Source organism: Chlorella variabilis (genome assembly GCF_000147415.1).
Source record: "Chlorella variabilis unplaced genomic scaffold CHLNCscaffold_2, whole genome shotgun sequence".
Lineage (NCBI taxonomy): Eukaryota > Viridiplantae > Chlorophyta > Trebouxiophyceae > Chlorellales > Chlorellaceae > Chlorella > Chlorella variabilis.
Window position 1 is genome coordinate 2,348,219 of NW_005435086.1, and position 26,830 is coordinate 2,375,048.

The 26,830-nt window shown below is 66.3% G+C and overlaps 4 protein-coding genes across 4 annotated transcripts; 3 read left to right on the plus strand and 1 right to left on the minus strand.

Annotated features, from left to right (window-relative positions):
* Nucleotides 1-8,425: 8,425 nt before the first annotated feature.
* CHLNCDRAFT_138189 (hypothetical protein) lies at nt 8,426-9,091 on the plus strand (the record flags this gene model as incomplete). Its single annotated transcript, XM_005851263.1, has 2 exons — nt 8,426-8,736; nt 8,896-9,091. The coding sequence occupies 2 exons, from the start codon at nt 8,426-8,428 to the stop codon at nt 9,089-9,091; spliced, it is 507 nt and encodes a 168-aa protein (XP_005851325.1).
* Nucleotides 9,092-11,840: 2,749 nt separating this feature from the next.
* Nucleotides 11,841-19,512, minus strand: CHLNCDRAFT_138191 (hypothetical protein; the record flags this gene model as incomplete). Its single annotated transcript, XM_005851570.1, has 17 exons — nt 11,841-11,964; nt 12,122-12,380; nt 12,473-12,606; nt 12,769-12,882; nt 13,004-13,385; nt 13,498-13,882; nt 14,725-14,988; nt 15,185-15,353; nt 15,557-15,717; nt 15,908-16,041; nt 16,180-16,261; nt 16,470-16,638; nt 17,248-17,376; nt 17,587-18,296; nt 18,636-18,711; nt 18,896-18,999; nt 19,438-19,512. The coding sequence occupies 17 exons, from the start codon at nt 19,510-19,512 to the stop codon at nt 11,841-11,843; spliced, it is 3,471 nt and encodes a 1,156-aa protein (XP_005851632.1).
* A 605-nt stretch (nt 19,513-20,117) lies between these two features.
* CHLNCDRAFT_18868 (hypothetical protein) lies at nt 20,118-21,603 on the plus strand (the record flags this gene model as incomplete). Its single annotated transcript, XM_005851264.1, has 5 exons — nt 20,118-20,227; nt 20,330-20,520; nt 20,641-20,822; nt 21,025-21,211; nt 21,338-21,603. Coding segments are annotated over 5 exons (936 nt in total), but the record flags the coding sequence as incomplete, so codon positions are not given.
* A 251-nt stretch (nt 21,604-21,854) lies between these two features.
* On the plus strand, nt 21,855-25,672 carry CHLNCDRAFT_138193 (expressed protein; the record flags this gene model as incomplete). Its single annotated transcript, XM_005851265.1, has 14 exons — nt 21,855-22,031; nt 22,244-22,360; nt 22,486-22,556; nt 22,708-22,811; nt 22,951-23,192; nt 23,325-23,359; nt 23,502-23,586; nt 23,866-23,971; nt 24,160-24,332; nt 24,508-24,670; nt 24,849-24,916; nt 25,054-25,161; nt 25,361-25,481; nt 25,614-25,672. The coding sequence occupies 14 exons, from the start codon at nt 21,855-21,857 to the stop codon at nt 25,670-25,672; spliced, it is 1,629 nt and encodes a 542-aa protein (XP_005851327.1).
* Nucleotides 25,673-26,830: the final 1,158 nt, after the last annotated feature.

Below are 26,830 nucleotides of genomic sequence, written 5' to 3' on the forward strand. Positions count from 1 at the left end.
GCAGCGTCTGGGTTAGCGCCCAGCTGCAGAAGCAGCTGCACTACATCGAGATGGCCTTCGCGCGCTGCATAGAGAAGAGGCGTGTAGCCGCTGCTGCCTGTGGAAGCAACAAGAAAACGAAAAAATGATAAAAAGTATAAGCCTGGCTGGGGTGGCTGGGCTGGGGTGGCTGCAACACGGAGATGGGGGCGACAGCAGCGGCGGAAGCGGGCACGGCGGCAGCACACCAGCAGGCTGTGGCGCACTTCAATTGCCCCCCTCCCGACCACCCTAACATCCGATGACAGCGTTTGGAGTCAACAGGACCCACCTCCGCAACCATCATCGTGCAGGGCCGCTGGATTGCGGGCAACGAGATCCCTGACGCGAAAGAGATCCCCAGATTGTGCTGCTGCCGCAGCAGACTTGACGAACGAGACCTCCTGGAGGCTTTGCGCGGCAGCAGTAGGCGCACAGCAGTCGCACGTCTGCCCGTGCTTGACTTTTGGCATCCCCAGCGATGGGAGAATCGTATTTCGCAAGCTGTTCTAGCGCCCAAGCTGCGCCACCTAGGTACACCTGGGCGCCACGTCAGCCGCCCAGCTCTTGCCTATCGGGGGCGCATAGCCTTACACGCGCCACATCCAATCAATTCATCGAGCTCACTTCTTGCCACGTCCCCTGCCGGCACCACTGCCGCGCCCACCCGACTTCGGCACCCCGCCGCGTCCGCCCCGCCCGCCGCCCCTGCCCCGCCCGCTGGCCTTGGGGGCGGTGGAGCCATCCTTGAGCGTGAGCGTCATCCCGCTGTGCTTCATCCCCTTGATCTGCACATCACCGGGAACATTGTAGGCAGCATGGGTGGCAGAGAAACGGCAGAGATATGCGCCAGAGCCCACCCCACACCAGCGCAGGCGTTGGCCCTACTGCCCTCCACCACCACACGCTTGCCTTCTTCTGCAGCATCACCGGGTCCAGCTCCTCCTCCTCCTCCTCCTCCTCCTGGGTCTTCGCAGGGCTGTCTCCCTCCGCCCCCACCCCATCCTCTGCACAGCCCAGCCGCCGCGCAGTGGGCACCAGCCGATCAGGTCAAGCAAGCACCTGCCAATCAGGGCGAGCAGGCACAGCCAGCCTGCCACATGCCCAGGTGCCAGCCTTCCCCCATCACCCCCCCCTAAAACCACCCACCCACCCACCCAGGGAGGCAGGCAGGCAGGCAGGCAGGCAGGCAGGCCCCATGCGGCTCACCACCAAACGGGTCCTCCTCGTCCTCCACCGCCGCCTTGCCCTTGCCCTTGCCCCGCTTCTTGGCCACCTTGTCATCCATGCCGAAGCCGGTCTTGGGCTTGATGTGCTGCTTGTTGAACTCGCGAGTGAAGGCAGACTTGACCTGCGCACACGTCGCATGAGGGCAGGGGCGCGAGGGCAGGGGCGGGCATGGAGAGCAGGCGTGTCGGCGGCTCCAGCCGTCACACACGCTCACACCTCCGTTCCCTCCAGCCACCCCGCCGCCTGCCCGACCTGGACCCACCTGCGTCTCCACTTTCTTCATGGGGTCCTCACCCCATGCCTCTGCCGTCTTAAACTTGGTAACGTCTGCACGAGGGGGGCCGGGTAGTCCCACACAGCAGGAATCCAAGGCGTTGCTGCGGTGTAGATGCAGCCCCAGATCCAGCAGCAAGCAGTACCAGGTGACACGGCAGTACCACCCACCCGTGACGAAATCAATGTCCTCGCGGCTGATGCAGTAGTCCCGCATGAGGCGCAGTACCGCAGGTACCCCCTCCTTGCCCTGCGCCACAGCCGGATGGGTGAGGCAATGCTGCTGCACCCGGAGGCCACAGCGGCACCGTCAGAGCAGCCAGCGCCTGGCACGCGGCAGTGGCGCCCAGCCAAGCACACCTGGGTCAGCAGCGGGCGGGTGAGCGTGTTGCGCAGCACAGGCAGGTAGGTCAGGCGCAGCCCGGTCCTGCAGGCGCACAGGGGGTGCCAGTAGTGCTATGGCGTGGTGCTAAGTGGTATGTCAGGCATGCAAGAAGCATGCAGGCACACGCCAGGCGGCAATGCAGCGTGCCCCGCCTTCCAGCACAACCAGCCACCGCCAGCCCAGCCGACCACCACCATCCCGACCAGCCAGCCGCACCTGTCGCACTCGATGCCGCCGCTGGACAGCATGCGCGTGTGCAGCTCGCCCAGCAGGCGGCGCTGCTTGCCCGCACTGCTGTTCTGCCCCAGCCAGGCAGTGAACCTGCGGCGGAGGGCGAGGACGCAGCATTGCGGGCGGCGGCGGTGGCGGCGGCGTTGGGAGCGATCAATTGGCGGGCAGTGCAGGCAGCGGCGGCGGGCAGCGCGGCCAGAACGGCAGGCGGGCCACCACCGTCGCTCACCGTGGGAAGTTGGGCTCGTTGGGGAACAGGCCCAGCACCTCACGGTGGCCGCGCATGTATGTGGCCGGGTACACGGTGCTCATGGCGGCTGCAGGGAGGCCAGGCGACGGGGTGTGTGTGTGCGTGTGTGCGCGTGCGCGTGTGTGTGGTGGTGTGGTGGGGGAGGGGAGGGGAGATGGCAAGGCAGGAGGGAGCGGGGCTGAGGGGCGGCGCAGCGCACGACACACGGCCGGCACAGGGAGGCACAGAGCCGAGCGTGGGCAGGCAGGCAGGCAGGCGGCGGCGGCGCTTGCCCGCAAAGGGCGCCAGGGACCAGTTTTGGTACTGGCGCACGGCGCGGGTGGCCACGTCGCCCGCGCTGATGCCATCCGCCGCCCGCGCCATGATGCGCAGCCGCTGCAGCTCGTTGTCAGCCAGCTTGGGGCGGTGGTTGAGGTAGTTCTCCTGTGGTGGGCGCGGGGGTGGGTGTGTGGGGTGGTGTGTGGGGAGGTGGCGCGCACAGTGTTGGGGTGAGCCCGGGATGGCGGCAGCGCAGCGGGGCGGCTGCGTGCGGCGAGCAAAGCACGGGGGGCGGGCCAGCCAGCGGCAGCTAGGGCGCGGCGCGGCGCAACTGCCGCCGCACCTGCACCAGCAGCGGCACCAGGTCCATGTCTTGGAACACCAGGTCGATCTGGTCGCTGCGGGGGGGGGGTGTTGGGAGGGCAGGAGGAGTTGTGGGAATGAGGCGGAGGCGAAGTGACAGGGGTGAGAGGGGCAGGAGGTAGGGTGAGTGGTGAAGGGTGTAGGTGTCAGGGTGATGGGTGCAAAGGAGCGCAGGCAAGAGTAGGGGGCAGGGGCTGAGGGGGCTGAGCGGATGGCAGCTGGAGCAGGGGCGGGGCAGCGAGGGCAGGGCGGGGGGGCGCAGGGTACCGGGCTGCGCCTCACCCCAGCGACAGCCCCTCCCCCTCGTACGACAGCAGGCGCCTGGCGGCCTCAAAGGGGCTCATCTCCAGGTCCTTGGCGGTGGACATGCCGCCCGTCTTGACCTGCGGGGAAACACGACAGGCCGCGACAGGTGGTGGCCGGGAAGCGAGCAGGGGAATCAGCGGCGGTGGCGGCGCTGGGGCAGAGGCAGGGGCAGCGCAACGCGGCCCATGCAGGCTGGCAGGCAGAGTTCACAGGGAGCAGCAGGCACGAGGCCCAGGCTGGCCCAGGTGCCAGCCCGGGCCTGCAGCGCTCCACCCGCCCACCCTAGCCGCCCAGCCACCTCCCCACAGCCCCCTGCCGCACCTGGTCGTATGTGAGTGCGCGGGCGCGCAGGCGAATCATCTGCAGCTGCCCCAGGATGAGGCGGATGTCGCCGCCGTTGGCGCTCTGCAGCGCAGTGCAGGCTGAAGTCAAGCGGCGGCCAGGCAGGGCAGGGGCCCCACCCACAAACAAAGCGCCATGCACGCGAGCCAGCGCCGCACGACGAGCGGCAGGCCCCCCACCCACCTGCACCAGCGCGTCCATGGTTGCCTGGTTCATGGCCAGACCCTCCTTGGCGCAGATGTCCAGCATGCGCTTGCTGATCTGCGGCACGGTGGGCCTGCGAGGGGGGGGGGGGCCGCAGGGGGGCACCCCGGTGGGCTTAAAGACAACCCTCCCCCTCCTTACGGCCCCCTGCGCCACTGCCCCCAAATCTCCGTTGCCCAGCAAGCCGCCGCCCCAGCAACCTGCCCAGTGGCCATATGACCCCCGCCCAGTGTGGCGCCCCCAGCCACCTGCCATCCTGCCATCCATCCACCCATCAGGCGCGCTGTCCACCCAGCCTCCCCACCCCACCCCCCTCACTTGCGGTAGTCCAGCTCCAGGCAGTGCCCCTTGAGCGACTTGAGCTTGGTCGCGTACTTGTCGTTACAGATACAGATGATGGGCACCCGGCTCTTCTTAATGGTCTGCAGGGGTAGTGCGCACGTGAGGGCGAGGCAGCGCGGCGGTGCGAGTGTGGCGCGGTGTGGGATGCGTGTCTGGAAGGACAAAGGTGTGCAGAAGCGGTGGCAAGGAGGGGCGGCGATGCGGGGCAGGGGCCGGTGGGCGGTGCACACACAGGTGGCGCCCCTGCCCCCCCACCACACAGACACACCCACCCACACACACACCAGGATGAGGTCTGCCACGCCGCCGCGGTCGCCCGCCGACATGCCATCCACCTCGTCCATCACCAGGCACAGCTGCGGGGGGCGGTGCGCCGTGATGGGGGGATGCGGGATGATTGGAAAGGGCTGGCAACGGCCACGAACAGACCACGAACAGACCACGGCTGCAGCAGGCAGCATCGTGCCCTGCGCCAGCCCAGCTGCAGGCCACGCCAGCCAGGCCTCTCCTGCCTCCCCTCGCCCAGCCTCCGCTGCCACACGCCACACGCCCACCTTCTTGCGGTTGCCCCGCGCATCATACGACACAGCCGTGTTGGTGGACAGCTCCTTGACCGCGTTGGCCAGCTTGCCGCCCACACCCTTGAGCACGCTGGCGTCGGCCTTGCCGCGCGTGTCGGAGGCGTTGACCTGCGGGGATGGAGGCAGGGGGGAGGCGAGTGCAGGGGTCAGAAGGTCGCGGCAGGCGAGGGGGCAGGGATGGAGGGCTGCCAAGCTGCCTCAATGCCGAAGCAGAAGGGAGCGGGTTCCCTGTCGCGCTGCCCAGGCCCCGGCTCATGCAGCTGTGCCGCGCATGCGCCAGGCCCCACCGCACGGCGGGCCCCTCCACGCCGCACCTCCACCGGCTCAAAGCCCAGCTCGCGGCAGACGATGAGTGCGGAGGAGGTCTTGCCGATGCCGGGCGGCCCGCTCAGCAGCACAGCCTTCTTCTTCATGTCAGCCTGCTGCTGCTTGCTGCTCCTGCACCAGCACCACAAACACCCAGCCAGGGGGCAGGCCAGCGTGTGTGCGATGGGGAGAGCCTGGAACTTCTGAGTCGGCCGGAAGAGACATCTGTGAAGGCTGCCGGCCCGCAGCCCGCCCCAGCACCCTCGCACCTGCCGGGGGGCGCCCTGGGCTCGCCGCCATGCAGGTGCACGCGCTCCCAGTCGCCCAGCCACTGCCGCAGCGTGGTCACCGTGATCTGGTTGCCCACCAGCTCCTGGGAGCTCTTGGGCCGCCACTTCTCCACCCACAGCTGCTGGTCGGCGGCAGGTGGCCGACGTGGAGGCGCAGGCGCCACGGCAGCGGCGGCAGCCGCCGCCGACGGAGCCGCCGCGGGTCCCACAGTCTTCCATCCGGCGGCGCCGGCGCCGGCGCCGCCGCCGTAGAAGCTCTTAGGGGCCATGCCGCTGCCGCTGGGCCCCGCGGCCTGCGGCTGCTGCTGCTGCTGGCGCTGCTTGGCTGGGGATGCCGCCACCGCTGCCGCAGGCTGCTCCAACTTGACATCCACCATCTCCACGTCCTCCTCAATCAAATCGACAGGCTCGGCATAGCCCGCGGGCGCTGGCGCCGCACGCACCAGCGCAAACAGATCGTCCTCAGAAATGCGGCGCACCTGCAGTGAGGGAGCAGAGCGGCAGGAATGAGGTGCAGGCAAGGCAAGGCAAGGGAGGTGAGCAGGCAGGCGGGCAGGCGGGCAAGGAGGGGACCATGACAGCCGACCACGACTGCAAGCCTCCCAGCAACCATCCAGTCTCACTCCCAACAGCCTGCCACATCAGCAGCAGCAGGCACCCACCTCCTTCTCCTTGGCATTGAACACCTTGGTGCGCCCCGCATGCGAACCCACCACCAGGAACGACGTCTTGCCGCTCACGTTGCCTGTCACCTGCAGAGGCGGCGGTGGGCAGGAGCACCAGGAGGCGGCAGTAGGTGAGGCGTGCCCCGGTGCAGGCGCCCACCACTGCTGCCTCAGATACACAAGCCAGGGCCCTAGGCCCCCACCGCCGTACCCCCACCCCATCCCACCCATTCCTCACCAGCCTCCACCCCCACCCCCCGACCCACCTTGCCGCCATGGCGCTTGATGAAGTCCTCCGCCTCCCCCCTCATCAGCGAGTCCAGTGTGCCGCTGATCACAAACGTCTTGCCCGTCAGGCAGTCGGGGTGGCCCACGGGCGCCACCTGCGCACCGGCAGCGGCCACCGCAACCAACCAACCAGGAGCTGAGCAGGCGCACGGCTGGGGTAATGCCCCGCCTCCAGCCACCCCACGCAGGCAAGGCTCCTCTCCACTCCCGGCACCGCACCGCACCTTGCTGCCATGGTTTGGCGGCTCGTCGGGGGCGCGCCCCGCATACGCATTGTCAGACATGAAGAGGATGGCGTCGTCGTTGAAGGGAGGCAGCGCTGCTGCAGCAGCATCCACCGCCTGCACCGCCGCCATGGCGGCCGTGTCCTCTGCAGGAGCCAGGGAGCGGGGCCAGGCGGGTGGGCAGGCAGGCAGGCGCATGTCAGCTGAAGGCGCCCCGGCACATGTGTCTGCAGGGTTCAGGGGCAGCATCCCACGCTGCAGGGCGCCGCAGCGCACCCGCAATGCGCTGCAGCGCCGCAGGCAGCTTCTGGCCAGCTGCCTTCTTGCGGGTGGAGGCGGGCGTGATGGGCTTGGGGCGCTGCGGAAGGGAGGGCGGGGTGTGAGGTCGCTGGTGATGCACGTGCGAATGAAATGAGCCACCAATCAGCACAGCTACTCTAACGCCCTCCCTGCCAGGCGACAATGCCAGTCCAGGCCCACGCGCCCCACCCACACCTTGGCCGCCGGCTCTGCCGACTTGGCCTTCTTGTCCTTCTTGGCCGCCGACTTCTGGCTGCCGCCGACCGCCTCCTCCTCCTCATCCTCGCTCACCAGGTTGATCTCAAAGTCGTCGTCGCTCCCAGAGGCCTGCAGCAAGGGACAGAGCGGTCGGCGAGGGGCGTTTGCCAAATCAGGCAGCGATGGAAGATCAGGCAGCGAGGAACAACGCCCAGGACCGCTGGCTGGATCGGCGCTCTGTGGCGCCCAACCCGGCACGACAGAGCGACAGGCCCATCCTCACACACCTCCTGCTCCCAGCTGTCGCTCTTGTCACCGCCCTCCTGGTCCTCCTTGTAGCTCACAGCCGCCTTCTTGCGCTTGGCAGGCACCGCAGGCGCCGCAGCAGCCTTGGCTGCGGGGCTCCCGCTGGCTGCCTTGGGCTTGGCAGCTGCGGCGGCGCCCTGCGGGCTCTTGCTGGAGCCTTTGCCGCGCGACGGGGTCCTGGCTGCCGCTGGCGGCTTGCTGCTGCCGGCGCTATTGGCGGCAGGCGCCGCCGCTGCTGCCGGCTTGTCCTCGCCCTTGCTCGCCGGCTTGTCCTCACCCTTGTTGACACGCGCAGCCCCAGCGCCCCCTGTACAGTTGACGGCAATTCCACGACAGTCAGAGCATGCAACACTCTACCAGCTGGCTGGCACAGCTACGATGGCCCCTCGCTTGGCGGAGCGGCAGCTTCCCTGGGAACCCGCGCTCTTACCTGCCGATGGCCCTTTGGGCGCGAAGAACTTGCGGATGTCCTGCAGTGGGAATACGGTTTGAGGAGGGGATGAATGGATGGTACAAGTAAGGTTGCGGTGCCAACTCGAGGCCGCCGCAGACAGCCTGCGGCAGCAGGTGCGCGGGGTGGCGGCGAGGTGCCTCTCACCATCGTGGCCTCAGCAGGGCCTTCGCCAGCCCCACGCGCCACCTGTCGGTGCTGCGGACCAGGTACAGACGGCCCAGGTGCGCACTGTGGAGGTTTGTGCTTGAGTGTGGCGATCAGTTCAGTTTGACAGGGCGTCCAAACCCCCGTCGCTGGTGCCCAAGGTGCACAGGCGAGCGTAGCATGGCAGCCATGGAACTGAAGGCCTGTCCTGCTGGGGCGTGCTTAGCACGGCCGCCTCATGCAGGTTCTCAAGCAGCCCCTGGAGCCTCCCTTCTCTCCCTTGCTACACGTCCACCAGCTCTGTGCGGTGCCGTCACGCGTCCTCTGCAGCGCAGTCGGTGTCGGGCAGCGCAATCAACTCCAGCGGGGGCTGGTGCACAAGGCCGGCTGTGTGCTATTGCCGTTCGGGCGCCTGCTCGGCTCCTGAGTCACCGCGTCCTCGACACGACCGCCGCTCCCCTGCCGGCATGGTGCTGCACGGCCACTCGCACTCGCTGCCGCTGGGTGCCCGCCTGGTGCGCCCCGTGCAGCGCCTGTGGGGCACCGCTTCCAAGGCCTTTGCGCAGCACCCGTTCCTCATCAAGACCGTCAGCGCCGGCTTCGGCTTTGCCTTTGGCGACGTGCTGTTCCAGCTGGGCACCACGCGGCGCAAGGGCCTGCCGCTCGACTGGCGCCGCTCGGCGGCGATGGGCGGCGCGGGGCTGGCTGCTGCGGGGCCCCTGGGCTACTACTTCATCATGTGGATGGAGGGCAACATCATGACCGCCGCACCGCACAGGTGGGCCGCCGGGCGATCTGCCGGTGCGGGCTGGGCAGGGCCTGGGCAGCTTGCACACAACACCAGCCGCCAGCCAGGTGCACATGCCGCCAGCGTACCGGCACTCTGTGACTGGCGCATTGTGGTCACCTGCTCGCCTCCTTGCTCCCGCGCCTGCAGCATGCTGGCGCTGGGCGTGAAGCTGACCCTGGATCAAGTGCTGGGGTTGGCGCTGTGGCATGCCGCACTGGCCGCCATCAACGAGCCACACCGGGTGGCGTGCCTGGCGCTGGCGCAGCAGCTGGCGCAGCAGCAGCAGCAGCAGCAGCGGGGGCGGGACAAGCAGCACCTGCTCGCAGCCAGCAAGGCGCGGTAGGCAGTCGGCTGGCTGCACGGCGCCCAGACCGTGTGGCACCTCGGGCAACCACGGGCCTGCTGCCCGCCCCGCCCCTTCTGATGAGAGTGCGAGTCCCTGATCCTGATCCCTAGTGTAGCCTGCTGTGCCGCCCCCTGTACCTCAACTACGTAACAGCGGTAGGAGAACTCTGTATGCCCTTGCTGTCCAAGAATTTCATTGCCCGCCAATGCTCGATAGATGTCTGTGCCTTGCACTGTTCCCACACCAGCCAGTGTGCGCGTCCTGGAGCCCCAGACCTTTTGGCCATTTCCGTCACGGCTGGGCCATGCTGCATATTGCTGCTTTTTGTTCATTCGGCTTTTCTTCATCCCCTCTCCCTTGCCCAAAACCCTTTAGCTGGTTGTTTTGTTGCCGTCTGCTGATGATTGCGATTCTTCTCTGTAACTTTGCATTGTGGTCGTGTTGAGAGCGCAGGCTGGCAAGCGCGGGAGAACCTGCAGTGCTGCAATCGTTACACGTATAAACAGTGTGCAAAGGGGCAGGTGCAGTCGGCTCATCAATACAGGTACAAGGTGTAAGGTTGAAGACAACAGGGATAGGAGAGGAATGCTTTGGGCAAGATGGGTAAAGCACGAGGGGTGGGTCTTGGCTTGTAACATTGCCTACTCCTCCTTGGTTGCAGTGGCCACATGCGTCACGATGCCGGCTGCCGCACCTACGGCGCCAGCGCCCACCACCACGGCGGCCGAGGCGGGCAGGAGGGCCACCGCCGCTGTGCCGCCCAGGGCAGTGCCGACCTGCCGCATGCAAAATTAGGAGAGAGTCAGGGAGGCGGACCAGATGGAGTCACCCACCCCCTCAAGTGGCACCTACCGCGGCAAACAGATCTGCGCGGTTTTGCCCCTTATTGTAAAAGAGCCTGTATGCCCGATCCTCCACCCCGACCTTGAAGTCGGGGCTGGTGGCCAGGCGGGCAGTGCACATGATGCCTGCACAACCCAAGGCGTGAACAACGACGGGGGGAGGGGCAGCGCAAGCAGCAACATGAGCCTGGCCCAGCATGCCGCCCCGCAACCGACGTGGGGAACAGCCATATGCCACGCCAAGCCCCATCTGCCCTGCTCGCCTGAGACAGCGGTGGTCGCAAGCACGGTACGGAAGATGGCGTTGAGCACCTTGGGGGTTGCATCTCCCAGCTGCCCGCCCTGCGGCAAAGAAGTAGGCGAGGTGCACCAGCCACCAGGTGCAGGCAGGTGTGTGCCGGGAAGCAGGCAGAGGTCCACCAGCCACCGGGTAAGCTCAGGCAGATGCATCCCTGCCCATGGACATCCACCTTGCTGCCACCAGCGCCAGATTAAACAACATACTGCGCACCGCACGGATGTGGCGGAACAGCACGATTGGCGTCACCAATGCGCAGCCCACAACGCCGCCCATCTGGAATCCTTTCTGCAGCCAGATGAGATAGATCACAGCGAGCCATTTGATCACTGAGCCAATGCCGCTGAGACCAGCGCATGAGCAAGGAGGCTAGCGTGCCTGCAGAACGTGTTTGTAGACACGCGCCGCGTTCACCGCAGGGCTGTCCAACGTTGGGTCAAACTCCTTCTCCTCCGACATGGCTGGTCTGTGGAATTGTCCAGGGAGTTTGCAGCAAAACATTGTGAAATTGGATCGGGCAGGCAGCGCCCAGGCCCGACGGGTGGGACACGGTCGGCGGCGGCAGGGCGGGTGGGAAGAGGCAGCAGCCCCACGGGGCTCCGCTTCCGGCCTGATACTGCTAACCTCTTTCGCAGCTCGGTTGCTGATTGCCAGTGTCGCGGGTGTGCCTCCAGCGCCCGCACGTCAACGGGAGCTAGCCCACCCAAACCTTTTCGGCCCCTTGACGGCTTTAGGTGCTTGCTTCTTCGCAAGAAAGGAGAAAGCAAGAGAGTACCAGGGGTGGGTTGAATATGAAGGCCTGGCTGGGGCTGCCGCATGCGGGCTGCGCCAGGGCAGCCCGCATGACGGCCAGCCTGCCCTAAATCACGTCTCTGCGCTGCTTTCGTCCTGTCACACACACACACACAACACACACACACACAGCCCCTACGATAGGTCCATGCCAGGCGATTTGCTCGGGGGTTACAGCTTTCTGACGCCGCGGTGGCGCGACTGCCGAGCGAGCTGGTGAGAGAAGAAGCGACGAGTCGGGAAGGAATGAATGTACAAACAGAAGCAGTAGAAAGGGCTGGGTACAGGGGAGGTCTGGGTCTGAGGAAGACGCAGGCAAAACGCAGAGGTGACAGATATGAAAGGCAGGAGAGGGAGCGGCATGAGCGTATGCCGCGTAGCAAAGCAGAGTCGGGAACAGTCGTTGCTCTGGCGCGAAGCTGTGCCAGAGGAAACTAGGAAAAGGCCGCTGAGAATAAAAGAGGCAGCTGGAGTACGCCATAAAGGGGCGTGAAGGGCAGCCCTTCACGGGGCACAGAGGACAAAACGGGCTGCGAAGGCAGACCATGAAAGGGGTGGGAGCGGTTCCTTCGTGTGGGTTTAGGCAGGGTTCAGGCATGTGTTGGTTCAGTGTTCATAAAACAGGGGGAGTTCGTGGAGTGCTCGAGGTTCTCAGGCATTGTGTTTGTAATTGAGGGGGGAAAGAAGGGGCTCATTTCGATGACAATGGCTGGCAGGTCGCAAATGACTCGCTAACCGCTGTAGCAAATCAACCAGGCCGGGATGAAGGCAGGCCACGGGGCCATGAGGCAGGCTATAAGCCTATAGGGCGGGATCAGGCGGGGAGGAAGGCCACAGCAACGGTGATGTCGTCGGCGTAGGCGCCCGAGTAGGCGGCTGCCCACTTGCGCTGAGCGGCGTGCAGCAGCGCACTGGCTGCCGCCTCAGCGGAGGAAGAGCTGCGGGCAGGCAGAGGGGGGCAGGGGACGCGGCAGGTGGTGAGCAGGGCTGCAAGCGGCGGCCGATGGGGGGTGGCCAGGGAAACGGCGAGCGATGCCGGCCATGCCAGCCCTGGATTTGCAGCAAAGCGTTCACAGCATGGCTCTTTCAGCTCACCTCATGGCGATGGCCACAGCGGCATCGTTGCTGAGCATATCCCACAGGCCGTCGGAGCCCAGCACCAGCACGTGGCGGGCAGGGCCGGCGGCCGGGGTGGCATCATCAACATCAGCGCTCACAAAACTGCCGATGACAAAGCTGTCCAGGGGGCAGCTTGGGGAGCTGGCGCTGGAGGCGGCGGTGGTGGTGGGCACAGCAGGCGGCAGCATGAGAGACACGGCATCCGGCTCGGCAGTCAGGCCCAGCGGCACCGCCCCTGCAGGCAACAGGGCAGGGCGGGCAGGGTCAGCAGCTGCAACAAACACGCGAAGAAGTGCAGCCCCACACAACCACCGCAGAGCATCTTACATGCATCGCCAAAGGCGCGGCTCAGCGACAGGGTGCTGTCTTCCAGGGTGCCGCACAGGCGGTGGGGCTGGCCACGTCGCAGCTGCACCACACGGCCCTTGCCGCTGGACGCTATGCGGGACCGCTCCAGCGGGCTGCAAATGACACGAGGGAGAGCGCAGGTCTGAAGTCAGGGTCAAGCGCAGGCAGGCAGGCGGGCCAACAGCATGCCTTGACCAACGTGAGCAGGATGTCTAGGCGCCAGATGCTACGAGGAGGCAGCCCTTCCCAACACCTGGGCCCCCTGCCACACCCACCTGCTGGGCTTGTGGTCCTGTGTCAGGGCATGGACCAGCACCGAGGGACCGGCCGCGGTGTCTACGCTCAGGCCAACCACCGCGCGGCAGTCGCCCGCCCACGCGGCTGTGATGCTGCGGGCAGGGAGGCAGGATGTGGAGCGCCAACAGATCAGCAGGAGCTAAACCACATCGCAGACTGGCAACCCAACTGTCAACACCCATGCACCCCTCCACCTACCCGCCCGCCACACACCTGTCCTCCTCCACCAGGCAGGCCACTGCGGCGGCGCCGCAGTCCTGGAAATCCGAGTCGTAGCGCATGCTGGCCGCCACAGCCTGGAAGGCACGCACCAGCGCCTGCTGGGGCACAGGGGCGGCGCTGGCGCTGGCGCCGTCGCGGCTCCACCCCGCGTCAGCCCGCAGCTGGTTGCGAATCGCGGGCACCGCGCCCGCCAGCCCGCCGGCCGCGGTGTGGCTCGCGTTGTCGCCGCCGCAGCCGTGGCCGTCAAACACGCCCAGCAGCAGCGCGGGGGAGGCGCCGGAGGGGCTGGCCACGGGGCAGGCCAGAAAGGCGTCCTGGTTGGAGCTCTTCCACTGCCCGCGCGACCTGCCGCCGCAGGTTGCCACCGCCGCATCTGCAGGCAGCACAACGATGGGGGCATTGTTGACAACCTGCAGCCTGGAATGACAGAACGCACAGGGCAACTCAAGGTTCGGCCCCGCAGCCACACGGTCCAGCCAGCTCACCTGCCACGTCGGGAACCGTCAGCTGGCACTGCCTGTCGAAGCCGGGGGGCTGGCTGGGGGCATCCAGGCGCCACTGCCGCAGCAGCGCCTCCACCGCCGTGCTGTGGCCGCTCTGCAGCGTGTCTTCATAAGGCTCCAAAGCGCCCAGCCCCTCCAGCTGCTGCTGCAGGCGCGGGGCGGCATCGTCTGCGGCCCGCGGGACGGCTACCTCCAGCAACTTGGCGGCGGTGATGGTGTCGCGGCGAATGGAGGCGTGCAGTGCCTCGGAGTAGGGAAGTGGCGGCGCTCGGGGCTTGATGGTGAAGGTGAGGCGGCCAGGGCGGCCAGAGGAGAGGGTCAGCGTGCGGGCCCCCTCTTCGGCCGGCGCTGCTACGCTGGCGGGTGGCTGCGGGCAGCGACCGCCGCGCTGCCACGCTCCGCCATGGGTGCGGCGGGGGCCGGCGCGTGGCAGCGGGCGGGGCGTGCCGGCAGGAGCGGGTGTGGATGGGTTGGCACTACATTCTGTCCTACGGCGGCTGCGGCAGGGAGCGCACAAACACGGCAAAGTCATGGCACGTTGGGTTCCAGCGGGGGCAGAGGGCCGAGTTGGCTTGGGGACCAACGCAGAAGTGATCTTCGGGCCATTCTGCCCGGGGCTTGCCTGGCGCCCACGGGCGTCGCTCTGAGGGTCCGGCTATTGCATGCACACGCAAGGCGCATGGTTTGACTGGCGCAGGGGCGTGGATGGCGGGGATAGAATGGAGCTTGCGGACTGTGTGGACGCGGTTGACGGGCCTTGGGGGGCCTTGCAGCAGTGTCAGGAGGGTCCGCGGCAGGGCTGTAGCCCCACAGCAAGCGGAATAATGCGGATGGCGGCGGCCCCGCGCCCTGCATGAGGGCTGCGTGGCCTCCTGGGCAGATCCAAGTTCTGGGATTAAGCAGAGCTGCCTCCCTTCAATCCCTGCTCCCCGGCCCTGAAATGCATCAAGAAAGCGAAAGGCGGCAGCTCCGTGGGGCGGCGGGGCCAGGCCCGCCGCCCGCCAGGACGCCCAAACCTCTCAGGTATCCGGGGAATTATGACATTTGTCGCCTGTTGGGCAACGGGAGATGCCGAACTTGAACAATGAATTCAAACGCAGCAACAGGAGTGCAGCTAGATGCACCAACAGGAGGCAGGGAGTGCCAGCCACTGGGCGCTGCCGCCTGTGCAGGACGTGCCGAGCCAGGCCTCGCGTGCTAGAGTGGGACGAGGAAGCGCTCCTCGTGGGCGCGCTTCCACAGAATGCACGAGCACTCCAGCCAGGCCGGGGTGACCACCCACTTGCCCATGCTGCGCGCCGACAGCACCTTCTCCGTGCCGCTGGCGCCGGCGATGACATGGGTGGTGGATGCGTCCAGAGACCCGCTGCACCGCGCCCCAAACGACTGTGCCAGGCGCCACAGCGGGTGGCTTTCGGGCTCCATCTCTAGAGGGATGACGCGGGTGAACACCAGGTGCACACCCGCCAGCACCTGCAGGTGGCAACAACAAGGGGGAGGCTGGGAAAGCGGAGCGGGCGAGGGGCGGCCCCATCCTGCCGGCACCAGGACCAGCAGAAGTGCACCGCTTGGCTACAATGTGCTGCCGATGGCCTGGGAGGTTCCGGCAGGCGCCTGCCCCTGACCGCGCCCCCAGCATGCGGGGCCAGCCCCTCCCCCCAGCCCACACCTTTTGCCGCTCCTGCGCCAGCGCCTGCCGCGCATCCCAGTTCTGGAACACCACCTCGCCGCCTGGCAGCACGGTGGGCGGCGCCGCCAGCGCGCGCATCACCGCACCGTGCACCCGCACCAGCACGCTGAGCGCCACCATCAGCATCCCCTGCTCAGGGCACTCGTCCCTGCGGAGGAGGCAGGCGCGGCGGGCGCAACACGCAGCAGCAGGATCAGCAGATGGTCCACACCGGCGGGCAGGGGCCCCCCTCACCAAGGAAGGACTTGTACGAGGTGCTGGTTGCGGGCAGCACCTCACGCCATGGCCGCTACCACCACAGGCTTCCATCCCAGGTCACCAGCCTCATGTCCCGTCCCGGCCCCGCCGCACCTGTTGGCATCCAGCAGGGAGGGCCCCTTGAGGCCAAGGCTGGCCCTGCTGGAGGGGAAGTAGATGTAGCGCTCCACGGCCACCAGGTTGTGCCGGTGCTGGCTCCACACGCTGTGCGAGTCGTCCACGATGACGGTGATGGACTCGCGCTCATCCAGGCCCTGCTGGAAGCACAGCATGCACAGCATGGCACAGCGTGGCAGGGCACAGCAGAGGAGGAGGGTCAGCAAGGCGGAGCGGGGATGATGGGCTGCGCCGGGCAATGCAGCCTGGCAGGAGCCCAGCTGGACCCGGGGCCCCAGGAGCAGCAGCCCCACCCGCCTGTACACCATTGCCAGCCCCAGCCTGCACCTGCATGAGCCGCTTGGCCTGGTCGGGCACCATTTGATCAACACGCTCGGCGCCTTGCGCGATGATGCGGTCGCCGAAGATAGCGCCGCCGCGGTCCAGCAGTCGCACAACAGAGTCGGCATACGCGCGGTTGCCTGCGGGTGGGCGGCAGCGCAGAAGTGAGCGCCAGGCGAGGGAGGTGGTAGGGGGGCGCTGGGCATTGCGGCAAGGGCATTGGGGGCCGATGACAAGGTGCTGTGCTGCCCGCCACAGGCAGCATGGGCGAGCCGCACCATTGGTGTGGATCCACAGCTGGTAGTAGCGCGCCGCGCGCTGCAGGAATTTGTGCACCCCCGGGCGCAGCTTGGTCCACATCTGCAGGAAGGACCATTGCAGGGGAGTGGTGCCGTGTGTGAACCATTTGATGGTTGCGGCGGCAAGAGGGTAAGTGGGGCAAGGGAATGCCACCTGGGCACGTGCCGCACCCGACCCTGCCGTCTGCCTCGCTGCCCAATGCAGTACAGGTGCTAAGAAAAAAGGGAAGGCTCGAGAAGCAAGCTCTCACTCCAACAGGGCGGCTGACCTTGATGCCATCGATGCGGAACAGCAGGCGCTGGTCCTCGGGCAGGGTGGCCGCCTCGCTGGCGGCGCGAGCCTTGAGCGAGTCATGCAGCGTGGGCCCGACCTCGGCAAACGTGGCGCTGTTGAGCAGGGTATGGTCCAGGTCCAGTACCAGGCACAGCTTGCCCCGCCTGCCGACAACAGAGACAGAGAAGGGGGACACGAGTGGGGCTGCTGGGTACGACGGGGATGGGTGGTATGGCGTGCACGCTGTGGTCGTGCCGAGCGTGGCAACATTTGGTGTCCCCATCGATCTGATGGCGTCATTGCCGTGTTCTCTCGATGATGTATTTGAGAAAAAAACGTGGCATTCGAGTTGTGTGCTTGGCGCTGGGCTGACACAGACAGCGGCGACACAACCCCTCCGACCTGAAGCTCAATGCAGAACCATATCCCGCCGGCCCCCATCCCAGCCACCATGGAACAGTCTCTGTTCACTCTCTCGAGCCACATCCTTGTTCCGAGTTTGATAGCATGCAAGCAGGCCTATGGCAGCCAGCCTGAGCATACCTTACCTCGGTGCCTGTGCAAGGCGGCTGAGGGGCATACCTGGAGAGCTGACGCAAGTTGGCTGGCTGGCTGGGACAAGAGAGGCATGCAGCGCAGGTGCTGTGCGCTGCTATTGCTGTGGAGCGCCAGGATTCGAGCACGGGGTGTGGCACAGGAAAGCTGGCACCAAGCACCGTTGGCAAGGCTGCAACAGGCAGCCAGCCACAGCTGAGAACGTGCAGCAAACTCACCCTAGCAGCTCTTCAACGGCTGGCGACCCATTGGCTGCATGCTCTACTGCCGCTGGATTCAGGCCAAGCTGCGGCAACGCCCCACTGCCATTAGCCACGCCGGCCTGCTGCTCCGCTGCTGTCATGCCTCTTGGCGAGGAGGGGGCAGACATGGGGCTGAGTGGCGGCTCAGCCCTTCCCTCCCACTCCCCATGTGCCACAGGCGGCGGTGCACCAACTGACTGCCAGCCACCCGGCACGTCCTCTGGTGGCAGCGGGGGCAGTGGCGGCTCAGCATGCGGTGGCGCCACCAGCGGCGGCGGCCCTGCTGGTGGCAGCGCTGGTGTGCTGCCGCCCCACGGTTGCTGCTGCTGCTGCTGCTGCTGCCGCTGCTGGCCGTGCTGCGGCCAGTCGGCCCCCAGTGCAACTGCCGGCGCTGGTGGCAGGCTAGGCGGCGGCGGCAGCTGTGGCGCGTCTGGCAGCGCCCCGGTCAGGCTGGTGGCCCCCAGCTTGATTGTCAGCTTGTACCGCTTGTTGGCAGCTGCCTCCGCCTCCTCCGCCGCCCGCCCCTGCTCCTGCTGCGCCGCTAGCTGCACCCCCTGCGCGGCGTGCACTGCCTGCTGCGCCTTTGCCTCCGCAGCCGCCTCGGCGCGCTGCTGCGCCTGCAGGCGCTTCAGCTGCCGCTTGCTCAGCCGCGGCTGCTCCTCCTCCTGCTCCGCCTCCTGCTCTGAAGACTCCTGCTGCCGTTTTCTCTCCTTCTGCTGCGGCTGCTGCCTAGGCGCGGGCACATACTCGCGCCGCACAGGCTGCGGGCTGGGAGACCGCTGCTCCAGCAGCGCCGCAAAGTTCTTGCTGTTGCTCAGAAAGCCCTCCAGCTGCTGCTGCTGCGCTGCGGTGAGCAGCTCTCCACGGGCGCTCCAGGCGGCCTGCACCGGGCCCCGCGCATCCGGCATGCTGCGCCCCTGCCCCGTGTTGCTGTACACGTGCAGCGCCTTGAGCCCGCCAAGCAGCACAGCACCCAGCTCCGCCAGCGCCTCGCTGCCATCTGCCCCCGTCACGGATGCGTCCCGCTGCACAGCACAGCGCGACGCGGCAGAAAGGCGAGGGACAACACCCAGCCATGCCCCAGGCAGGCGGCAGAGCACGGGCCCGGTCAGCAGCAGCTTGAGCGGGAGCAGTGACCGCAGGCGCAAGGGGCTGCTGCTGCTGGGATATGCTGCTCCTGCAGAGCCCCCGTATGCTGCTTGCCTGCAAGGCGCTGTTCCCCACGCAGCACTGGGCGTGGCCGCTGGCAGCAACCACACGACAAGCAAGCGGCAGGGCACGCCTCCTCCACGGTTCGCCTGCTGCACTGCCACAACCTGCTGCCTGGCATGCCCTAAACCGTATCAGCCTGGTTGCCAGCACACCTGCTTCAGAAGCCGCAGGTAAGCCGACGTCTTGCGCAGCGCTGACTTGAGGTTGGAGCACACTCGCTCCAGGTCCCTGCACCAGCACATACATGGCAGCTCAGCACACGACCACAAAAGCAAAACACCGAGCGTCCGGAAGCAGCTGTGGCAGCGTGCACGGCGCGCCTGCGCAGCAGGCTGGCCCATGCACACAGCTGCTGCACAGCTGGCGGCTGCAGCCAAGGCCTGCAGCTAGCTGAGGCCAGCGTGGCACCCACTTCAAGCACTCTTGCAGTGTGAGCGAGCGGGCTAGGCCTTTGACGTCCGCAGCAAGCTCGGCCATCTCCCGGGCATCGTGCTTTGCCTGCTCCTCTGCCGTCAACTGGCGTGGCGGCGGCGGCGAGGCCGGGCGAGGCGGCGGCAGTGGACCTGGCGGTGACGGCCCGGGCAGCCCAGGCAAGTGTGGCCGACCGATGTTTCGCTTAAAAGGCGGCAGAGGCTCGTGGAGCGGCGGCGGCAGAGGCGGGCTGCGTCTGCTGCCAAAGGCCGGCGGGCCTCGGCTGCGGACAGGGGGGTAGCTGGGACGGCCACCGCGCGGCGGGCCCGAGCCCCAGCTGCCCGCCCTGCCATCACGGTGTGGCGGCGGCGGTAGCAGGCGGTCGTCTCGTCGCGGCGGTGGGCGGCGCTCCTCGCGGGGGAAGGGGGGTTGCTGCTGCGGCCGCGGTTCACTTCGTGGCTGAAGCGTGCAAAGGGCGGCAGGGAAGTGAGGCTAAACTGTGACAGGAGGTGGCTCCCATCGATGCACCATGCAGCCCCTTACCGGCGGGACCGCAACTTCGGCCGGCAGCTCCCCCTCCTCTAAGATTTCGCCCTCCTCCAAGTCGCTATCGCTCATGCTGCAAACAAAGGTTTCAAGCCTGCATTGGGACACCTCCCACCGCGCCAGGCCTGTCTAGATGTGAACAATTGAACAATAGGTGCGCGCAGTCGCCACGCTCATCACTAGAGAGCAGCTGGCCACGCTGTCCACGCTGTCCAGTTTGCGGGTCCCTCCTTCCTGGGCCCAACTGGTGTCTCTGTTGATTTGATGGTTTCAACTGTATCATGCGGAAGAGGATGTTTTGTAGATCACTGCATCTCACCAGCCCAGCGTCTCGGACACCACCCACTCAGGTGCGCACAGAGCCACGCAGCGCCCGCAATAGCGCAGCATATGAGTACCCACGTGCGATGAAACGGCATGGATGAGGCGGGCAGCACAGCCCTGCCACTGCCGTCGCCGCCGCTGCCCATAGTCGCCATTCCTGCCTGCTGTGCACCCCCTCACAGACTGTTCACACTACAGCAGCTCGAGCTCTGCCCCATCGCCAGGACCGCATCTCCAGCGACGGCACCTGGTGGAGCAGCTCCTCCATCGCCGCACCCACCAGTAGCAGCAGCAGCGCCGCCACCCAACCTTATGTGATCGGCTCGGCGGTGCCGGCAGCCGGCGACACCGCCCCGGCAGTGCCGCCCGTCAACGATGCCGCCATCGAGCGCCTGGCAGACCTGCTGCAGCGTGCACGGGGCACGCTGGTCCTCACCGGCGCCGGGTGCTCCACTGAGAGCGGGTGAGGAGCATCGTCTGATCAGTCGGTGGTACCTGCAGCACCTCCTTTGATTTACTTTCATCGTTAACACGCCTGTTGTTACAACCATTTCTGGGCCTGCAGGGTGCCAGACTACCGCGGGCCAGCGGGGGCCTACACCACCAGCGGCTTCAGGCCGATGACGCACCAGCAGTTCATGGCTTCGGATGAGAACCGGTCGCGCTACTGGTCTCGCAGCTTTGCCGGGTTTCCCAAGTTCTCCAGCGTGCACCCCAACGCCGCGCATGAAAGCCTCGCCAGGCTGCAGCACCGCGGTGCGTGCCATTGCCGCTGCCCATCGGGCCTGCGCTGTTGCTGCTGGCTGGTGGGCCCCACTGCTGCTGCTGTTGCTTGCTGCAGAACCCACCATGACATCAAGGGTACATGCTCTGCAGGCTGGGTGCAGGCGCTGATCACGCAGAATGTGGATCGGCTGCACCAGAGGGCAGGATCGCGACGGGTGCTGGAGCTGCATGGCACAACACACGAGGTGGTCTGCACAGGCTGCGGCCGCCTGTCGTGCCGCCACGAGTTTCAGCGCACGCTGGCAGCCCTCAATCCCGATGCGGCAGCCGTGGTGGCGGCGCTGGCAGCGCAGCAGGACGTGGCGGACGATCGGGAGCGGTTGCTACGGGCGGGCACCGCAGTACCTGTGCACCCCAGCTTGCGGGTGGGGAGCTGCAAGGCTTGCTGCTGCCTGGCTTCGTATCCCTGCCCGGCCTCGCTCTGGCCCGTGTTGCCTGCCCGCCCACCTCATGTGTTGTGCCCGCCGCCTGCAGGAAACGAGTACCAGCAGCGGCGGCGGCGACAGCCCCACCATCCTGCGGCGGCCTGACGGCGACGCGCAGGTTGTGCAGCGGCCCGATGGCGACATGGAGCTGGGGGCTGCGGGGCAGGGGTTCAGGGTGCCGCCCTGCCCCGCCTGTGGCGGCATTCTCAAGCCGCATGTCGTGTTCTTTGGCGACGGTGAGGGCGGCGTGCCGTGTCTGCGGGTGGATGGGCACCACAGCATCTGCACCCTTTCAGTCGTCGGACTCAAAACGCTGCGCCCATGCTCTGGCAGTCCTCCTCCGCCGCTGCCTGCTGGTGCAGGTATCCCGGCTGAACGCGCGCAGTTTGCGCTCGACCTCGCGCACAGCTGCCGCAGCGTGTTGGTCGTGGGCTCCTCCCTGGCCGTATGGTCGGCCTACCGGCTGGTGAAGGCGGCAGTGGAGGGCGGTGGCGCCGAGCTGGCGATTGTCACGGCGGGGCCAACCCGTGCCGACGATCTGGCGCACCTGAAGCTGGAGGCGCGAGCGGGCGAGGTGCTGGCACGCCTGGCGGCGCACCCCTCACTCCAAATCCCTCCTGTGTACTAACCTCCTGAGTGGCCCAGCTACACTGTGAATCCTCCCTGAGCCCTGCAATACCGGCGGCAAGATGTGTGCTGCACACATGTGGTGGTAGGGGGTAGAAGGGGTCATCTGCGGTCCTCATGGTCGCGCTCCTCCACCGCCCCGCTCTGTTGCATTCTTGAAACACCAGTTTAGGCGCTGAACGTCTCATCTCTCGTAGCCGGAGTGTCCGCAGCGGCCATGTTGAGCCTCTGAGCGCGTTTGGCAGGCGGGGCATGGCAGCGCACGCCCTACAAGAGCAGCGAGGCGAGGGGCAGGAGCATCAGCGCGAGAACTTCCCGCAACTTGGGTTTGATGCCCTGCCGCTGGAGGTCCGCTTGCAGTGCCTGGCCAACTGCGACTGGCAGACACTGGCCCGCGCCAGCTGCGTCAACCTATCGACTAGGGCACTGGTGCGCCGGCAGCCGCGTGGGTGGCGGCGGCAGCTACGCACCGCCTCGGCGCCTGCCCTCCGCTGCCAGCCTGCACACTATGTGTGTCTCTGCACCCTTGCGCCCACTCGGCATGCACTTCTACTTGTGTTGCTTTCGGTGTGGCCCTCGCCGCCACACCGGCCTGCAACCAGCTGCAACGTGCACCTCTCCTCTCCCGCCGCCGCCGACAGGTTGACTACTTGGTGCGAACCCCATACTGGCGCACATATAGCGAGGAGCAGCCCGCGGTGCTGTGTACCGACTTTGCCACGCCCGAGGAGCGGCAGGCGGCATGCAGCAAATGGGCGGTGAGCGGCCCTCAGCAGCCTGGTGGAGGGCTTCTGTGCTGCAACCCCAGGCATGCATGTTTTTGCCACTAGCTCCGGCTGAGCCTGCCTGCGCCTTGCATGCTGTCGCGCTTTGCATGCTACAGGGGGGACTGACCGCCACGCTGTGCGGCCACGGCAAGCCAGACATCTGCTTTGTGTTTGTGTCGTCCAGGAGGTGAGCGTCAGGGCCTGTGCCACAGCCCAGCATGCGCAAATGGCAGCCCTGGTGGCCTGGGCTGCCAGCTTCTGAGCCGCACCAAGAGCATCATTTGCTTGCCAGCATTCATGTGGCCCACTGCATCCCGCCTGCCCATCTTGGATTGCAGTCATGCCAACCTGCCGGTCATGCTGCGCGAGCTGCGGGCCAACCTGGCAAAGTGCACCCTGCTGGCGGGCGTGGTGGCGCCCGGCGTACTGGGGCGAGACACGGGTGCGCCCCACATGCCTGGGTGCCTCTGGCCCAGCTGCGCCTGCTCCTCCCATCCTCTGCGCCCGCTTGGGCCCCTGTTTTGCGCCTGCCGGTCCACTGCTCGCCCTGCGTGCCTTCCTGCCTTCCCGCCTGCCTGCAGAGCGCGGCAGCATCAAGGAGGTGGACAGCGTGGAGCGCGTGGGGCTGGTGGTGTCTGTGCTGCACCTGCCGCCGGGCTCGTCCCTGCACGCGGCGCTTATCAATGACGGCCTGACGCCAAACTACTCCAACCCAGACTGGCAGCCTCCTGAGGGCGAGCTTCCGCACGGCCCGGCCAAGCACACGCGCACCTGGCTGGTACTCAGCGACCGCCATGCACACGTGGACGGCGTGCTGCAAGAGGTGCGGGCGGGTGCTGCAGCACAGGCCACGCTGCGCACGGGTGGGCCACGCCTGCTGTGTGCTTTCCTGCAGCTGCTGCCGCAGACTGTCGGTGACCACCGCTGGAGCTCTGCTTGTCCTATGCCCCTGCAGCTTGGCCGGCGGTATCCAGGCGAGGCAATTTGCGGGTGAGTAGCAGAAGCTCTTGGTTCGTTGTAAACGCAGCAGCAGCAACAGGCTTGCTTTCTACCTCTTTGGCTGTCGGTAAAGGGCGGCACCTGTTCCAAGCCGTGCTTCATGCGCGTGGCTGGTACTGCTGCTGCTGTGCAGGGGGATGGGGGGTGGCACCGATGGCACCTCCTCCCTGCTGGTGGGCCTGCCGGGGCGGACGGCTGAGCAGAAGCTGCACGCCGAGGTGACGAGCGGCACCCTCCTGCTGAGCATCAGCGGGCCTGGAATTGAGGCAATGCCCCTCACAGCACGTGGCATGCGCTGCATCTCCCAGGCAAGTGGAGCAGGCAGTGCCGGGGCTGGCAGCAACAGCCTTTTGCCGCCCAATGCTTCCATTCCCATCACGATCACGTGCTAGGCCATGCTCTGCAAAAAATGCAAGCTGCACATGTTGGCGACACCCACCCCCACCCTGTTAGGCCCTGTGTTCCCTGCCTCCCCTCTCCCCTACTGCCCTGTGCAGCGCTTCATGGTGTCCCAAGTGTCGGCCAACGTTGACCTGTCGCCTGTGGGGCGCGTGACGCTGGTGCAGCAGCTGCAGAACAGCATCTCGCTGGCCACTGGGGCGGGTGAGCCGGCATGCGCCGTGCCGCTGATTGCGGTGGGCTTGATAAGCCCAGCGACAAGGGCCAAGGGCCAGTCGACTGTGTGCACAGTGGTGGCTGAGGGAGGGTAGCGAGTCGCATACTCACACACGTATGCTTCACCCTTGCTGCGCACACTGATGTCTGCCTGCTGTCCTGCCCCTGCCCCGCAGACAACCTGACCTGGGTCCCCGTGGGCGGCAGCTTCACCCCCACCAGCGCCCTGGTAGCGGCGCTGCAGGCACAGGGTGCCAACGTGGCGCCGCGCGCGCCGCTCTTCTTTGGCGTGCGCTCCCCGGGGGTCAGCCAGGGGGAGGACGACCCGTGCAAGATGGTCATGCTGCAGGTGGGGGGTGGGCCCGGGCGTGGGGTGGCCTGAACAGAGCTGCGCCTGCCGCTGCTGCCTGGCTCCTCTGGCACTAGCTGCACGCTTGTCGTCGTCGTCATCGCCATCGCTTGCCTGGCGTGTCTGAGCGTTGCCCTGCCGCCGCGCCCCTGCCCCTGCCCCTGCCCACAAACAGATGCACGACCCCAACAACCTGATGCGCACCAGCGGCTATGTCAGCGTGCAGCATCCGGTGGAGCGGGGCATGATTGCGGCCTTCTACACGCCGCAGCCCAGCCTGAGCAGGCTGCAGCTGCAGGCGCGGCTGACGGCGAGGGCCGAGCAAGTGCGCAGCAGAGGTGGGTGGGTTGGGATTTGCTGCCCCTGGGGGCCTGTCGGCGGACAAGCCGCCGTTCAGCGCAGGTGCACACTCGGGAGGGCATCCGCAGCTGTGGCATGGCGGCACGCTGCTCCTCGCCGCTTTGGGTGGGACCGGCCTGGCCGCAGCCGCCACCACCTGTCTGCACCTGCCTGCAGACTACTCGGAGGAGGTGAAAACGGATGCGGGATACCTCGGCAGCGTCTCATCAGACAGCATCCACATGGTGCGAGGGCCGGGGCCGTATGTGGTACCGTAGCTTCCCTGCTGGTACCCTGTTGTAGGATTGTCACCTGCCAGTGTGGCGGAGGAGCACTCGAGTGGCTGTGCCCAACCGTGATGCTGTATGCGCTGGTCCCGCAGGTGCTTGATGTGAAGCCGGCGCCGGTGTACGGCTGCCTGCTGTTCCCTTGCGTGGCCAAGGGGCAGCGATACTACGACGAGGCCGATGTGGAGACGCAGATGGTGCAGGTGCGTGGCTGGGGTGGAGGGCTGAGACCGCTCGCAGCCGATTCCCGCTCTTGCTGGCCAGCAGCTGGATGTGTGCAGTCTGGGGCGTTGCTGGTCGCATGGGTTGGCGATGCCGCCACGGGTCGAGAAAGGAGCGGCGACCTGGCACGGCTGCCAATCGCTGGTTCCGACCGCCGGCGTGGCCTCGCTCTGCGTGCAGTCCAACTTCCCGGGCGCCGCCATGTGCGGGTTCTTCTGCAACGGCGAGATTGGGCCCTCGCCGCCAGATGAGCTGGCGCCTGGGGAAGCCCAGGAGGCGCGGATGATGGGCTACAGCACAGGTGCGGGTCGGGAACCAGTCACTGCTTGGTGCTGGTGAGCTCCGCACACAGGCAGTTTGGCAGCAAGTCGGAAGCCTGTTCATCAGGAAGCATTGCCATTGATGTGCCTCCCTGCTCCTTCGCTCTGTGCAGTGGTGTGCATGCTGAAGCTCAGCCCGGCGCCGCCGCCACCAGCAGATTGGGCCCGATGATGGCATTGCGCCCACCCTGCTTACCTGTGTGTGTTTTGTGCCTCCTTGTCCTAGCAATACTCCTGATGCATTTCAATTGCAACAAGTTGTATTTTCTTTCTTCCACTCCTTTGTCATTCGACCATAACCGTTGATCAACCAACCCGCTGGAGTGTTTCTTCTCTGGCTCCCTCACTCTATCAATACTCACATTTGCGATTGCTACCCATCGCATGGGCGCTTCCTATCCCCCGCGTTTGATGATGTGGCCTGGTGGATCAGGCCAAGTACCAAGCATCATTGGCTGGCTAATGTTTGCTCACGTGGGGATTTTCCCGTGACCCCCGTCTGCAGCAGCCTGTTGTTTCTGTGGCGGCACCGCCCTCTCTAGTTCATCATCATGTAACAACCCATGGCACTGGGCAGGGGAGAGTAGAATCATCGTGCCATATTTTCTTAACTGCGGCTGCAAAAGGGATGCTGTGGGTGGGGGTGGCCAAACAAGCTGGCAGCACTGTCAACAGCTCCTGCAGGTAGGCCTCCCGGTAAGGATGTGCCCCATGATGGGCATGATGGCCCCCCACCTGGAGGGTCATTGGGGACATCATCCTCAATCATGCATCATTCTCCCTCCCGTTTGTTCTGTTGGCATCCCAGCAACCGTAATACGCTTTTCCAACGAACTCAACCCCCATGAGCACACATGAGCATGGTGCCCAGTCCGGCAGCAAGGCTCTAGGTCCAACGCCGCTATTGAGCGGTGCAGCTAACCAAGCTAAGCAGCTGAAGTCGCGCTTCAACTCGTGGGAAAGGTTTTGTGAAGCACATCCACAGGCGCGCGTCGCCATCGCCGTTCAGTCAGGCTACTCCCACGAGATCAAGTTCTTTTGCCATTCCATCGTGTTCTGGGAGGAGTTCAAGGACTTCTTCACTGAGCGGTGCGCCGCCGCCGGCAGCCGCTCCGAGCGGTCGCGGCTGAAGGGCGAGCTGGGCAAAGCAGGCATTGATTTCAGCAAGTTTCTGGCTTTGGCAATAGACCTGTGGAAGGCAGAAGGTGTTATCTCTCAGTTACAGGCAGATGTCATGATCAAGCTGGCAACGGGCACTGCATTCGACACGGATGGTAAGCCGGGCTGCCTTTGCCCGCTGGCATGCCTCGCTTCTCGCCTCTCGATGCTA